General features: G+C 37.6%; 1 protein-coding gene across 1 annotated transcript in view; it reads left to right on the top strand.

The window, feature by feature from the left end:
* The window catches only part of FoxK (forkhead box K), a 100,865-nt gene that overhangs the window by 71,214 nt on the left and 11,994 nt on the right, over nucleotides 1-17,657 (top strand). The window contains exons 7-8 of the mRNA XM_081731221.1: nucleotides 8,440-8,586; nucleotides 15,333-15,450. Coding sequence (XP_081587347.1) covers nucleotides 8,440-8,586; nucleotides 15,333-15,450 — 265 coding nt within the window. The remainder of the gene's footprint in view (nucleotides 1-8,439; nucleotides 8,587-15,332; nucleotides 15,451-17,657) is intronic.

Raw genomic sequence — 17,657 nt, 5'->3', positions numbered from 1 at the left:
CCCTTGGCGATGATTGAGTCCGTCACTTCTGTTCTTTTATATAGTACTGTATATGGATTCTAAGTCAAGTTATTTAAAACGAAAGAATTTTAGTGCGAATGCGTATGAAAGTTGTATTAAATGATTCTTTAAACATTTAATACGATTTTCAAATTATCTGTAGGTATCAGGGTTGGCTGGTTAAAAAAAAAAAAAAATGCTTTAAATTTTGTGAACTTCATGGTGACATTTCCACATATCAAACCATCCGCATTACGTTTATCTATTTTTCACCTTTTAATCAAGGGGTCCCGTGTTCAATTCTCGGTCGAACCACAACCCATCTTTCAAGTGTAAACCAAGTAGCGATTCGAGGTGTCCCTCTAAGCGAAAGTCTTCTCCGTGATAACCTTGGTATTTCATAAGTATGTTAAGCCTAAACATACGAAATGAAACCAAATTATATATTTCTATTTGAGTGAATGCCTGTTGTTTTATAAAGAAGCCAAGGTTGCTTAAATATATTGATAGAAATTGGCAAAATTTATCAACTGCCTACGTAGCTTCCAACATCAGCTTGGATTTGACTTGCTTTTTATTTTATTGAATGATATCTACATACCAAGTTTGTAATTTAATACATCAGTTTTAGCGTAGTGATTATGATACGTTGACCTTAAAATTTTACATACAAATACATTTAAAGTAATCAGGATTTACCCAGTGGCTAAGGCGGGAATTTCCCGATTTGTATAGAATTTTGTATAATGTTTTTACTTGTGTAACTGTTTATCTTTTTGTCCTTCTGAAATGACTCTTGACAATTATTTTAACAAGTAGGCCTATGTAAAGATCAGTACAACGTATTTTTATCAGGAGTCCTTCGTGAGTGAGTCGGCAATCGCATTTGTGACCAATTAGTCCCGGTTTCGTGTCCAAATGGGCAATTTCTTTTGGATGTAAGCCGAGAAACTATTTGGATTCCGTTTTAAGCTTATGTGACCCCTTCCAGTATAACCTTGTTGTTGCATAATAACACCAAGGCGAAACAAACTAATTTCTGTCCATATCTAATATAAATACATAGAGTAAATTATTTAAATCAAAAAAACCGGGTTTAAACAAAAAAAAAAAAACTGTTTTTTTGGTTTTTTCAACAAAAACCATGGTTTTTGCCAACCCTGGTATGCATGTATATGTATGTATATATAAGGGATGGCCCATTTCGGAATTTTTACTGTCCGGAAAGTAAAATCGGAAAAATTATTTTCCTTTCTGTAATCCTAAGAATGTATGATGCAAGTTAAGCTGAAACTTACATCCTAAAGTATACACCACTCAATCTTTCCATGGTTAATGAGATGTAGACCAAAAGTATGATGTACTTCTAATATTTAATTTTTGTTTTACTGTGATATTGTCCAGAGATAAGACATATATCACACCGAGATAAAGAAAATGACATAATTAAGATAAGTTATCATGCGTAGTTTCCGAGAAAATCATGAGAAACGAATTTTTATGAAGTTAAAATATTCGTCGCTTGTTGCCAATGTGATGCAATTGATAACTTTTAAGCTGGAATAGTATTATTATTATTAGTAGTAGTAGGAGTAGGAGTAGTAGTAGTTTATGTACTGTAAAATAAAAATATGAACCGTTAAGTAGCATGTTTTATCTATAGTTTTTTTTTTTTTTATCTTCTAACAGTATTGTAAATACGCAATGACTATCAAGGACAAGGGCATATTAATGTAAGGAATACTTTGCAGACTAGCAATAAATAACAGATAAACAATAGTTGCAACAAAGTAACTAACTTGAGCACGTCAGGCAGCACATCCACATTGCGCATTATGTTCGCGAGAATTGAGGGACACATTGAGACTAACAAAGGGCGTGGTGTTATCATGTTCGTTTGGCTAATTTTAATAAGGTGAGCCTGATGTATAAAGTTGTTAGTCATATTATTACGCCAAGAGCTGTACGATGGAGGCATTAACGTTAATGTTAATGGCACTAATGAGCACTTACATTGTTCTAACGGTTAACCTAATTTTTGAGAAGATTCTTAGATATGGGCCTATTGGCATGCAGTTACAACACCCATACTCATCATTTAAATTGTACACGTTATCTGTGGAGTACTAACGATTTGCGTCACTATTGAACACTAACGTAGCACTAGCGACGTGTAAAGTCGAAATTAGGGTCTGACGTAAGTGGCTTGTCAACTTCATGGATCATATTTTCCTTATTCATAGAAGGTTTGTCATCCTGGACAAACATTAAATTTGGCGCTCTCTGTTTTATGTGTTCATCTATCTATCTATTGCCCTTTTAGGCGCCGCTCCAACCACACGCCCGGGGCACGTTCCTTCCTCTTTAGTAGCGGCCTGTATTCATATATCTCTACATTTGAAAAAAGTCCTGACTGAGTGAGTGTCTGACTGGCCAACGTTCAGGCTTACGCTAGAAACTTGAACTTTGGACAAGACATACAGTAGGTACCACTAGGAAAGAATTTTTGGAGATTCGATGGGGCAATAGCAGAAGAGAGTGTTACCCACGAAACGAGACAAGACGAGAAAATAAGTTTTATTATGTCGTCTCATTTTTGTAAAAGTATCGCCTCGATTCCCAAACGGTTCTCTCTCGTCTTAAATCGGTTCTAGGCAGTCTTTTTCGTCTCCCTTCGAAAATTTCTCATCTCGTGTGTCGTAAATACAGTAAACTACCAACTATCCGGTCTAATGTTGCAGACGGAAAAGTCGGATGACAAAAATGCTGGGTACATTGGAGTACTATGATTGTTGCTCCATACATACCATTAAAAACACACTTTTTACATCACATTCCGTCTTATTAATATTACATGAATACTTAGTACAGACAAGTAATTTATAAATATTTGTTAATATTGTAACATACGATTAAATGATATTACACGAGAAAAAAAAGTCAAAGAATAAAAGGGCAGAATAAATTTAATAATGTCTAATTTAGTTGCAGGAAACAGGAAAAAATGTGAATCAGGAGTTTTCAGCTTTTGCACAGACGTACTGCCGTAAGTAATACGGATCACCCTTAGCGCCTTAGTACGGATCACCCTCATCAAAACTAACTAGGCCTAAAGGAGTCAAAATGTATAGTTTCTAGTTTTTGAAAATGTCCTTGATCGATGACTGTTTCTTCGTGGCACAGTCACGTTTTTATGAAAGCGTTACAAGTTTGGTACATCGTTTACAAAACATTTCTAATTTTATTACGGAGTTTTCTCTCTTTCTTTCTTTTTCTGTCTCTTAACTAGGCCGGATAGTGCAGTCTATTGTACTTGACTTTTGGAAATAACGCAGACAGTAGTCTTTGTGGAATAATTTATTAATAGGATCAATGGCGGGTTATTTCTGAACCCAACATGATATGCGCAAGATGAAGTAGCAATTTGCTTTGAAGCTATCTAGATACAATATTCTAATGGACTGTAGGATATCCCTGTGTCCTATTTGCTTGGTTTGCATAAAATTAATGTAGGAATTTTATTTTGACACATATCAGTGATAAAATATGCTTTGGCTTCATGTGGCGTAGTCGCTAACACTGTCGTGTTTGGTGCGAGCGGTCCCAGGTTCGATTCCCGGCGGGGACACTCGATGGGAAAAGGTGCAACGGCTTTTTCAGGCCAGCCATTTTGAGTTAGGTGTTCCCTGAGTTTCCCTCATTCATACTAGGGAAATGTCGGGTTGGTACCTAACATACAGGTCCCAGGCCGCTTCCTTCTTTCCCTTTCCTCGGATAGTGTGCTCGCCGAGGGACGTCACCCTCATACGTGACGGGGTAAATGGCCATAAATGCCGAAAGCTCAGAAATCTAATCCGTAATAAAAATATACTGGTTGTATCCCTTGTTAATATCGTCTGAAAGCTTATGTTTAGCAGATTGTAGAAATATATGTCGTAGGAAATCTTATTTTCTATTCATCTATTTTTATGCCTGAGACGGTAAGAAGCCAAAATATTATATAATTTTCCAAAATCTAATGCAGCGTAACTTTAAATTTGGTCGCAGAGGACCCAAAACAAATTGAAACATTAATGAAAGTGAGATATAAATTGTGGTAATGTAAGTGAACATACAATAGAAGGTTGGCTCTAAAAAATCTCAGTGCGTAGGTTTCCTCGAGGTTCTCCCGTTTCCTCCCACTTTATTCATTCCACCATTTCATTCATCTCATCATCACCGTCTCCTTTAGCCTAGCCGGCATAACCATGGGACGTAAAATTCAAAAATTTCATTTCATTTTCATTTCTAAAAATTGTCATGGTGACTTACTCTTGGAGGATAAGGAAGATCACTAACTTCGTTCGGTTGTTGGACACTACTAATTGAAGCTAATCTCCGAAGCAGTTCTGCGGAAAACAATCATTCGATTGTAATATGGCATTTTGAGAAACTAGAAAAGGTTAAAAGATGAATGAATTGACCAAGAACCAAAGAGATCGATGAGTTGCATCTGCTTTACATTGCTGCTACTTTTGAAACTCTGTATGACGGTTTCAAAAAATACACACTTTAGTGTAACGATGGAGCAGATTCCAGCCTTTGTCTAGAAGCAAGAAGCTCTGCCTGTATCTTGGAGAGTTTTAAATCCCGTACGAGGTCATTTAGTTCACCCTGAGTTATCAGATGGGGATCCAATGTAGATGTGCTTCCTACATAAGTAGGATCATCCTTTTCATTTGAAATTTCAGTAGTTGCCTCAAGTACGTAATCCTCATTTACCGTAAGATGAGCAGGAGGTACTGGTACAGGTAATTCTGCACTGTGTGGAACTGACCTAATTCCTGATGGCAAATTAGGGTACTGTACTGTGTGCTCATTGTCAGATTTACTGGTTATTCCTTTTATCTGTGTCATACAAAAGTAGCAGTCTGAAGAATGATCTTTTGGTTCCCTCCAGATCATCGGTACTGCGAAGTTCATGTTTCGTCCACCATTTGCCCACCCAGTCAGACGTTTCACGCAAGTACAACAAATGTAGTGAGGAGCTCAATTCTTATCTTGGTCTCCTACACAGCAACCAAAATATAACTGATAACACTTCCTCATAAGTGGAGTAAAACATCGACGTTGCGATTTAAATGTCAGCTCCCCACATACATAACTGAAATTTTCCGGGTGATTTACACACTTCCTCGGCATCTTGTATCCTGTAAGGTATCATATACACATACACGAATCTACACTCCATCAATCATGAAGCAGCACAAACGTAATCTAACTTAGTGCATCACCACACAACACAATCTATTCGAACTCCACAATGCACAAACACTTCAACTTACACGCGGCCACATCTAAAACACGTCCAGCTTGGACCGTCACTCAGCGCTACTAACAGTCATCAGGCTACGTGAATCATCAACAATTACTTTATGCATTGTTGCCGGATCAAAATATTAAAAAGTGACTTATTTTCCACAGAAAGCATGCGTGTATTTGTGCTTGTATTTTGAGTATCCATCTATGTGCCGACAATAATACGTCAACTTTAGGTTTTTGTGTTTGGTAAAAGTCTTGCATAGTATATTCTTTATTACCTATAAATAGACACAATAGTTAATTCTCTAGACAGAATAATGCGATTCGCATCAAATTAACATTGTTTATTAAGTAGACATAAAACTATGTTTTAGTGCATTTCCTGTTTCTGTATCATTATATACAAATAGCAAGTTGAGCCAAAAAAAAATCTTATAAACTACTTTTTGGAGGGAATTTCCCTCAAAATTTCTCTAGAAATTCTCTCATACAAAAATGGCGACATGTTGTACACATCATTGAAACTATATATTTTATTTCAAATCCAATGAGGTATAAACCGTGCTTATATTGTAATTTTCGTGGAAGTTATATGTGATTTTACCTGCACTAATGAATATCGTAAAATGAACAGTACACATAGCATATTTTTGTATAAATATGTTTATTTCTCTAGAAAGAATAATGCGATTCTTATGAAACTTAGAGGGCTTACTAAGTATAAATGAAGCTAACATACAATACAATTCATGTGTTTATATACCTAAGGGTACCCGAGCTACAGGTACAAAAATTATAAATATATATATATATATATATATATATATAGGGTGCGGCACGTAAAACCGGTCCGTCGTAATATTCTGGTATATTGTGTTTTTGGCAACACTTAAATAATCTACCTTCCTACCAAGAGATGGCGTGTCGAGGTCGGGTCGACTTACGTGACCTGCAGCAGTCACGTGCAGCCGCAGCCAGTGAAACTTGTCGAAACCAGTTGAGAAAAAGGCTTCGTTGTGTTAAGCCGGGTGAGTATCAGTGTGTGATAATGCCGTATTCGATACCGGAGCGTGTTGCCATTGTTGAAGGGTTCATTCTCACTGGATCTTTTGTGAAAACAAAGAATTTGTTTCGGGAGAAATTTCCAGGACGTTCTGTGCCAGCAAAAAGCACCAGTCAGGAATTGATTGAAAAATGGTGGCGTACAGGATCGGTTCAAAATGCTCCCAGGAACAGACGACCATCTGTCTGCACACCTGAATTAAAGATGCAGGTAGAGGAGATAATGACAAGAAGTCCTCGAAAGTCAACCAGGAGATTGAGTCAACAGGTTCATGCGAGTGAGAGAAGTTGCAGACGTGTTTTAAGGGGACTGAAGTTAAAACCGTACGGGATAAGTGTTGTGCAAGAACTGAAGGAGCCTGACCTGCAGAAGAGGGTGCATTTCTGTTCATGGCTGTTGAGCAATGTTGCCAGTGGTTTCTTGGATCCACTAATGCTCATCATGAGTGACGAGGCGTGGTTCCACCTGTCTGGGTACGTAAATTCCCAAAACAACCGGTATTGGTCGACAGAAAATCCACACGCAATCCACCAGGTACCCTTGTATGATGAGAAGATTGGTGTTTGGTGTGCCATTTCCGCCACACGCGTTATTGGGCCCATATTCTTTGAGACGACAGTGAACAGTGACGTGTATATGGGAATCCTGGAGGAGTTTTATACACACTTGACCGAGGAGGAGCGTCAGTTATGTTACTTTCAGCAGGACGGTGCAACATGCCACACATCAGCTGCATCATTGTCCCTTGTGCATGAGATGCTTACACCAGAGAGGACAATCAGCAAAGGCTTGTGGCCTCCTCGGTCACCAGACTTGTCCACGTGTGACTTTTACTTATGGGGACTGTTAAAGGGAAGAGTATACGAAACAAATCCACACACAATTGAAGAACTCAAGACCAGGATCCAGGATGTCACCAATAGCATTACAACACAAGAACTGACAAGGGTATATATGAATCTCCTCAATCGTGCTCACATGTGTGTTGAAGTGGGCGGAGGACACTTTCAGCACCTGCTGTGAAGGCTGCTGTGAAGGTGAGTAGTCATATTCAATACATTACATTTCATTTTATGTGTTCGCTTTACGGGCCGGTTTTACGTGCCGCACCCTATATATATATATTTATTGAGGGGAAATTTCCCGAAAATCCCTCTGTCACGGGGAAACTGAGGGTGATGGAGAAAAACTAATTGCAGATTCAAATTCTACATGAAAAGTTTATTAGAATCAGGTATTTTCATTTCTGTGCCAAAATCTTGTTGACTGTTATTATTATTATTATTATTATTATTATTATTATTATTATTATTATTAACTTTTATTATATTACAGAAAGTGGTAGAGGAATAAACATGCCTTACAAAGTTCGTTTACTTACACGTATGAAAAGAAAATGCATAAGTAATTTTCAAGCCATTCGAGTGCTGCACCAATTATAGCCATTGACAGGTCAGAAGCCTCTGCGCTTTGCTCCATACAAAGTGGAATATTTTTATTATTTTTAAAGATAGAACAATGATTCTGATACCGTTCGAAAGCTCTTACTGTAAACTCTTTTGTATACATCACAAATATTTAATATCTTGGTAGCATATTACATTATTTGATGCTGAATACAAGAAATATATTAACGAAACAGTTTTTTTTTTTTTTTTTTTTTTTGCCATTTAGGGTGTCATTATTAAATATGGCGGCCACACATAACTAATTTTAGTTAAAAATAATTTTGTATCCATTTTCCTTCATCAGGCGTAAAACTGTTTCAATTTTTATTTATTAACAAGTTACAAAGTGTTAAAATTGTTAAAGTGATTTTCCATGACCGCCATCTTGAAGCCACCATTGCAAAAAAGGGGGGGTGAGGGGCAAACACCCAATTTTTTTTACTTCCTTATGACACAAGAATATATTTCACTTATAATTTCCTCCATATACGGACTTGCATACAAAGTGTTGCCAGCTGCTGGACTAGTTGGAGATATTAATTCGAGTAGTGAGTAAAATGTGGATAAATTAAGCGAAACTGAAGCAGTATAATCAGTGATATTTAAAAATGTTTGTAATTATTCTAGGTGTGGCTACATTCGTAACAAGTGGCATGGTGACCGCAACCAGTCAGCATCAGCAGCTGGTAGTGGGGAAGTCTTCTCGTCTCATGGTTCCTGCTCAGCAGATAACAGTAGTCACTAATGGGGTTAGTGGGGAAGTAACTCGGGAAGGTAAGTTCTTTATTCATTAAGAAGTTTGTACCTTCATGATATATATAAAGGTGACCAAGAAAGTTCTTTCGCTTTTTGTGGAGGTCTGTGTTCAATTGGCCCTATCACCGTGAGTTGAATGCTAATGGAGATAAGGTGAAGGTCAGTTGTTGGTGTGGGTATATCCAACATATTACCTGGTTGTGGCACAACCATTCGGCAGCACCTCCATCAACTTGGGAAGCACTACGAGTTGGGTCGATGGGTCCCACATGATTTGACTCCGAGCAGAAGACAAGGCGAGCAGACACTTGTTTCTTCGCTGTCTCGTCTGAGGGAGGAGCAATTTCTGGACAGGGTGTTGACACGTGATGAGAAGTGGGTCCTGTACGAAGCTCCACGGCACCATCGTGATTGGCTAGCATCCCATGAACCGGTTCTAAAACAGCTGAAACCAGCACGGCATCAAAAGGTCCTCCTGTGTGTTTGGCGGAGTGTTCGCGGCACCCTGCATCAGGAACTGTTACCAGCTGGTCAGAGCATCAATGCAACTGTGTTCTACCAGCAGTTGAGCCGTGTTCAAGAAAAACTCAAAACTCTGGAGCCAGCATTTCTGAATCGCAAAGGGATTCTCCTGTTACAGAACAACGCTAAGCCTCACGTGTTTAGGATGATCCGGGGCACCATTTTACGCCTTGGATGGGAAACACTCTTGCATCTGCCATACTTGTCGGACATTGCACCGTCCAATTATCACCTGTTCCGTTCCTTGGACAATCACCTTTGAGGACGCCAGTTCAAATTCCTAGTAGAGGTGCAAAATGTACTTGATACCTTCTTCGCTTCACGGCCCATCAAGTTCTACCGCGATGGAATCCATGACCTTCCAGAAAGTTGCCAGAAGGTCGTCGATGCGATGTTTGAAGGTGATGGGATGGTGCAAAAGCGACAGAACTTTCTTCGTTACCTTTATATAATGAAAGTATAAACTTTTTGTACATATCTGCAAGGTGCAGCTGAATACATGTTACAATGTTTGGGAGAAGAGTTTACTCTGAAAAGAGGCTTTGTGACACACAATAAAATTGAGCGATTCTCCATGTTACAAGCTGGTGCAAATGGTGGGAAATGACTTGTGACAACTAGTAGTTAGCAAAGGAAAATGCGAGAGGAAATACTCGAAGCACTATAGGATAAGTCATACCTGAATAGCAAAACAGAGAGGGCGGTAGGAATGCGATGCAGGAACACCGTCAAAGGGATTACAGGATTCTAAGTAAAGTCGTACGTACACGCAGATGGTAAATCTCACCGGGAACATTTTAGCAAATAGCCATTGCCGTCTTCAACACAGATCCTTTCAAAAAATTAACGTTGCTAGGCAAACTGCGTCACTCTGGATTATTCTGTACTTAAAAAAAAAAAAAACACGCACCCCCGGAAGTACCCTTTTTTAATTTCTGCGTAAATATGCCGATCTCCTATATCCTATGAAGAACCTGTTGTAAAGCTAGCGATCAATAATTAATGGAACATTTATTTGAAGTCTAACTGGTTTTACCTATATTCTAATTTTATTTCACTGGTAATTGGACTTGGGCTGATCAGTGGCGCAACCACTGCGGCAGGTAGTAACGAACTTCCGTCCCGCAGCTAGAATAGGAACTACATTGTACATTGTAGTAGTCCCAGCCGATCTGGTGGATATTGTGTGTGCCTGTGGTGCACGTAATCCTGGGTTCGATTTCCGGTGGTAGAGCAGAAACTTTTAATACCACATTCACTTTCATTAATCATCCGTTTCCTTAGCCTAGGACATAACCATAGAACATTAAACGAAAAATGTCGTCTCATTGTGTAGTACATTGTAATGCAAGCAGTGTGCTAAACCTTTTATAAATCTGTTTTGTCCCGTGCCTTTAGAAAACCTCCGCCGCTCTCAATTGTAATTCGACGAGAACAATCGCCTATACATATTACCTGCAGATGGGTTTATTACCTGCAGATGGGCGATTTTGTGTCCTTTGCTTTGTCATAGCATATTACAGGTTATTTGTAAAATAATATTTTATCTAAGCATCCAATATATATTTTACTAGCATCTATTACCCGCTTCGTTGGGTTAAAATGAAAGTTTAAATGCACAACTCCATGCACAGTATGCCATGTGTTTAGTATCCTTGAAACATGCTGTTTTTGTTTTTAGTAGCATCGATTTAAACGGCATCGGAAAGAGCACTGTTTATCTCAGCGACCCCGAAAATTATGGATTCGACACTAATATTGGTAGTTTTCGATCATTTTTATGTATCTCCCCTTCTCTCAAGTTACGGGGCCGAATTTACTGTTACAACGGATTGGAAATGTCACTGTTCATCTCAGCGACCCGAAAAACTATAGATCAGACACTAATATCGGCCTTTTCGATTATTTTATATATATATCCCCTCCTCCTCCTCCTCCACGGTATCGGAACTATCATCGTTCATCTCAGCAACCCCGGAACATTTTAGATCAGTATATACAATCCTTTCTCCCCCTCTCCCAAGTTGCGGTGCTGAATTTGGATTTAATCAGCATCAGAAGTGTCACTGTGCATCTCAGCGACCACAAAATCTTTAGATTCGACACTAATGTCGGTCCTTTTCGATCATTTATAAATGTCCCTCCTCTAAAAGAAATGAAATGAAGTTTTTGAGTTTTATGTCCCACGGTTATGCCGGCTAGGCTAAAGGAGACAGTGATGATGAGAAATGAGTGAAATGATGGAATGAAGAAAGTGGGAGGAAAAGGGAGAACCCCGAGGAAACCCACGCACATCGTGTTTGTCCACCACAAAGTTCACTTGGTAGGAACAGGGTTTGAACCCGGGACCCCATGCACCAGAGGTGAACGCCCTACCGCTGAGCCACCGTGGCCTCATTTCCTTCCCTAAGTTGCACCGTCAAAGTGATACGACAAAATCATTTCAGGTCTGAACGTCATTTAGGTCTGATGAAAATTTCCAGGCCCAAGTGGTACCTGAACATCATCTATGTTAAGATCGGTCGGGAGGTTGAAAAGTGATGAAGTCAGAAAGACAGCTACTTTTATTTTTATTTTTTATATATACCTCCCTGCTCCCCCTCCCCCTAAGTTGCACCGTCAAAGTAAAATAATAAAAGTCATCCCAGGACCGAACCTCATCTATGTTGAAAATTTGATCGAGATCGGTCTGCTGGTTTAAGAATTGTTTTATTTATTTTTTCTATCTCGCCGTCCTCTCCCTCCCCTAAGTTCTACCGTCGAAGTGAATAGCTAAAAACACTCCCAGGCCAGAACCGCATGTACGTCAAAAATTTCATCGAGATTGGTCATGCGGTTCAAGAGGTTAAGAATAACAAACGTAGTCACTTTAATTTTATAATACAGATTAGCCATTACATTTAATCTTGTATGCAAGGGTAAAAGTAGGGGGACGCGAGTGGACGCCGTCCCTCACCTCGAAAAAATATGTACTGCGTCCCCACAGTTCCTAAAAAATTACAATTGGCAAAGATAGGCAGGGGGAACGGCGTGGCGTCATGCCGCTACCTACCGTCCCCCCACCTTTTCAGATCCACTTATACCTCTGCTTGTATGTATGCCAGTAAATAGCATTTCAGATATAAGCACATAATTTTGGTAAAGTGTAGATGCTATAAGATACATATTGAATAAAATTGTAAATCATATATGTATTGTCTTAAAAAGAAAATATAAAATTATAACAATAAAAAAATGAATAAATTAATATAATTTCTTACCTTTAGTTTGGTTCAGCGAACTATGATGAAATGTTAAAATGATTTACTAATAGTCCGTTGAACCAGAAACTAAAGGCAAAAAATTCCGTTCATTTACAATTAAGGTGGCTTTAATGTAGTTACAAAGTCACGTGCTTTCCCAATTCGAAGAAGAGTATTTTTTAAAAAATTAATAATTATGGAATGAGGAATGAACCCAACACAAATTTTAGTATTTTTTTAGTATGGTGTCTCATCCCTAATTTATGTCGTTGAGAGATATAACAACATAGCGTAAGTCACAGTACTCGGTGTAACCCTCTGTTCACGTGTTCTGGTTTAGTTCTTTCTACATCTTCCACTAGTTTTACGTACAGTGTAATATCTCATTTTTTTCTTGTAACGGCGAACTCGCTTATTTTCTACGTTCTTACAGGGGCCGGGAAAGGAGGAAATTGGGTGAAGCTAGCCTATAAAGTGTTGATCATGCGCTGAATAGAAGGAATGGGAAACTCGGAAAGTGGTCATTTTGTTCTTCAGCTCTCGGGAGAAAGGCTTACTCGTTGTTTCAAGGGTGCTAGATTTCTACAATAGATGTTCAGTGTGACGTTCATACGTATAACAAATTATTACGAAAGAGAAAATAAAAATACTCTTTTAATACACTTTACAATTTCAAAATTTACTAATATGTGATGTATAAGTTATTTTTCTTTTTTCAAGCATTTAAAATGAACGGATATTCTTGAATTACATTTTAAATTGATTTACCCTCAGAAACGTTACTGTGAAGAATGCGTGCGAAGTCACAGACGGATATGTAAATGTTGCATTTCAAATTCAAATAAATAACTGTAAATATAAATAAGTAGAGAGTAGCAAAATGTTTGAAAATAAATTTTCAAATTTTACAAAGAAATAGGCCACGTAACCACGATTTTTGAGTCAATTGTCAAATCATTTAGGGTAAGTTCAAGACGGAGAACACTCACAGAGATTTAGTAAATTGAGTTCTGCTAGATTTGCGGAAGTTCAGGATTATATAGCTTTTTTGTGAACATATGATTAGCAAACGTGTTTTCGGCATAGATTATCAAGGTTGAATTTCCGATAGGAGCACGTGTTACTCAATCTACGTTAAACAGTAGGTCTAGGTCTGTGTCTTACTTCTGAAAAGGAATAGTCGAATGAATAGGTGACCGAAATCAAATATATACTTGAATCTCAGTGTATTGTGAATAAAGGATGAGTCAGTATTCCTGTCTTGAAAGAGAAGACCCTGTAGGGAGACATACACAGATGCTCACAATTGGAGCTTCTGTCAGCGAGCTCAGTAAGAAGTCAGCTGTCGAGCTGTCAAGGTCACAAAGACGTGCTTCTAGAACGTAAACGGCAATGAATCAAGCGAAAAGAAATCTCAATATCGACTTTTTCCTTAATCAAACTTCAAGGGTAAAGACGGGCTGCAACAAATTCTATTAAAAACTTGTGAAATCGGATAGTGAAAAATCGTCATCATAGATGAAGAATTATATATTTTCTTCTATTCCAGTCAGATTTCCTGCAGAGACTTACGGAATGGAATTCCTGGAGCAAACTCCACTGCATATTGAAAAATGAAGCGGAAAGAAAAATTTCCAGCGAAATTCATGATATGGCAAACAATTGATCAAGGTGGCACCATCACTGAACTTGTCGTCATGATGAGTTTAAATGGGGGATATCTACTTAATATCTTAAAGGAGCTCTTTGTACCATTCGTGTGGTCTCATGTTGACGAAGCTTCTCTTTTGGCCGGACTTTGCATCAAATCATTACATCAAGTATTTCCAGGCACATCTGTTAGACTATAAGATTGGCTGTATGTGAAAAGACGATCCTCTAAATGTGCCTCAGTGCATACCATTTGCGAAAGTACGGGCACTTTTGCAAACTGGAATACTTAAGATAGAATACGTAAAATTGCACTGATATAACAGTATTCAAACTTCTATGAACCCGCATTTCTACTTTTTTTTTTTAAGAAAATAAAAACAAAAGTTTACACTCTTCAAACTCAATCTATGGCTGGTTGATCAGTAAAGTTGATGCAGTACCGTAATTAATGTAAAACATATATGTAATAAAGTGCTTTGCACGAATTCTCATTGCTGCTGTTTTTCCTTTCTTTTTTTTTTCCACTGCCATTCTCCGTTTGAAACAGGAATACTGACTCATCCTGTATTATAAATATACGAGAAATGAACCTAGTTAATTTTTCACCATTATTTAGTTTTTTCTATTCGTTTCCAATTACTCTGTTAATAAGTATTATGTTAGTGGGTATGTAACCGAATGCCTTTTATAGAATCGATTAAGAAATTCAATGCCTTCCTCACTAATTTAGTATTGGCGCGTACGCCTATGGTGTACGTGGTTCCAGGTTCGATTATCAGTGGGAGAGCATAAAAAATTTTTAATCTGACAATCATTCACTTATTAATCGTTCGTCTCCTTTAGTCTACAGAACATTAGAGTGGGACGATAACTAAAATTCATTTGATTAAGAATTCAAACTGAAAAAATAGGCTGAGCAGTGTTGGTAACATTGTTTTCTATCTCTTGAAGTATTTGCGCTGAGCAATAAGCTCAATAATTCTTTGTGTAAAACATATATTGAATACATGATTATCCAATGATGAATTCGTTATTTTTTTCTGTATATTTGTACCTCGTATCAGAATTGGAAGAATGCCTTCATGGTGAAAAATCATTAGAGCACCCTAAAGCTGGGTAGTGTTGCGGGTTTTACTTCCACTGCCGATGTGACTTCTCTTTTACGAAACTCAGGAGCTGTCACCGTTTACCAGTATCAAAATTTAGCTCCGGTTTGTTGAATGTAAAGCTTTTGGGGGTTAATTTTGATCCAATAAAATTGTTCAGTTAAGATACACGTGTAATACATATATTTGAGTTTCTGGTAAGATGCTGGATGATATCTATGAATGTATTTTTTTTTCGTAGAAAACTACGTGGTGCCAAACAATGCAGCTACTCTTGTCACTGTGCCTGAGGAAGGTACAGTCTCACAAAATTTTTCTCCTGCTCCAGTTATTGTACAAACTACATATACAAATTATAGGTACGTATTACCTGTTACTCTCTTTTGGTGTGTATGTGTATGCCCAGTATGTTTTGATATGCAGTAGATGTTATTGTAGTATTTGTTTCATACCCTTTTCTTAAAAAATGTAGTATAAGTATAAAGTCGTAATAAGGTGAATGTTGTCAAAGAACTGTTATATAGTAATAATAATAATAATAATAATAATAATAATAATACAGCCATTTTATTCTTACGGACGGGACATTCTGGCCTATAATTCTGCGAGACATTTTAAAAAAATGTTGATAGTTGTTAACTTAGAGTAATCACCAAAGACATTTTGCAGCTAGTCTTAGTACTATTAATAACGACATTTATAATAATCAGTAATTAATCTTACGGACGGGACATTTTTTTATATATACGTTTTGCTACGCACTGATTTTATCATTTTCTGCCAATTGTAAAATCGTAGTAGGCTAGTTTTTTTTTTTTTTTTTTTTTTTAATGATTTGTAGAATATATTTCCCTACATATTGGCCTACGTTTCACTAAATAAACTACTTTCACTATTAAAAAGAAAATCTTACGGACGGGACAAAAGAATTGAATGCATAAGGTCTCCTTTAACGTACTCTGCATTTATCTTAACTGTTATCCTAAAAGTAAGTAAAACTACACTTAATATTTCCAAAATTAAATTACAGAATCATGATATGCAGTCGAAACGTCTTACAAAACTTGCGTCATATAATACATGTGACAGTGCACTTGCAGTAACTCTGCAACTTCTAATGACCACTTGTAATGTCATCCTGCTTAACATGTACAATTCTACCTCGTTCTTCAGAATCCGAATAAACATCACTAAACCTCAGCCGCTCAGTTTGAGGGCGATCGTCAATGAAGTCTGAATCTGATTATACTTCCTTACTATGCTTCCACACTGTGCACTGATGTTTTTCAGAGTGAACAGTTCTCGCGGTTTGAATGTAACGTTCATCAATAGGGCGAAAGTAATGTCGAGACTGAACTTGCGGAAGAGAACAAACATTAATCCACCTTTTTTCTAGTATTTTCCGGTATTCACCCACAGTTTCGTCACCAACAATGAAGAGTTAAATTCCTCGAGGTTTACGAAGTTCACTGCAACATTTGTAAAAATTCCTTGCTGTGGAAGCATCCCTACTCTTTCCCAGACCATTTTCTTCAATGTGCCACCTACCCCGTCAAGGCTCCTTCTCGTGTGAGTTTAAAAAAATCACCAGTTACTCCAAAGTCGGTTTCTAACCGACAAACAGTTTCGAGAGTGAATTTGTTTTTAAACACTTTAGCACATCCATCTGAAACAATAGTTATATGGTCAATTTTGTGCCGTGATTTTAAATCTGCAATGACTGTCTTCAAGAAAACCCACACGCAAAACTTTTCATGTGGGTAAAAGCAACTGCTTTCAAGTCATTTTATTACACTTGGTTTCTGAAGTTTGAAGTAAAAACACAAACACTAAAAGCCAACCCTCATGCGGCAAGTACAAATGGGATCAAATAGCGATTCTAATAGTGCGGGCTAGTACATACCAAATCTTACGGACGGGACACAATTTCGAAAGCCTTTTATTTATTAAGTATGATCAACAGATTGACTAAACTTGAGTTCAAATTGATATTAGGTTATTTGCTTTGCTTATATGTTTTCAGAATAATATTTTATAATATGTAAAATGAAATGTTTTGCCTCTTTTCTTACGGACGGGACACCAAATCCAGCGACAGGTTCGGAGTTACCACAAGCCTTTTTCTTGTGAACAACAGTATCTGGCAATAGAATACAAATTGGCTCTTTCCCTCCAAAACTGGCAGTTTCAAGTTCAGTCATGTGACAATAACAGTGTTGCAAACTGACGTCCCAAAAGAAGCTCGTCAGGCTCCATGTTAGGTATAACATTCAGAAAACAAAACAAAAAGCGGAATTTGGTTCTACTTCATTAATTAGAATATTTATCGCCCTTATCAGGTGCTTTTCACATTAACAAAATTAAAATTTCACTCAAATGGCTGAATAAGAAGAAGAAGAAGAAGAAAAAGAAGAGGAGAAAAATTTGTCTCAGACAACCATGACATTCTACAAGAATGTGCCGATTACTCAGCGATACGATAGTCTTAACAATACATGGTTATAACCATACATTAAAGAGGAATGTATGAAGTATGTCTGACATGCAATCAATCCAGGATCTCCTC

The sequence above is a fragment of the Thermobia domestica genome, chromosome 11 (genome assembly GCF_964235325.1).
Source record: "Thermobia domestica chromosome 11, izTheDome1.hap1.1, whole genome shotgun sequence".
Taxonomy (NCBI): Eukaryota; Metazoa; Arthropoda; class Insecta; order Zygentoma; family Lepismatidae; genus Thermobia; species Thermobia domestica.
This window is presented reverse-complemented; position numbering and strand designations above follow the sequence as displayed.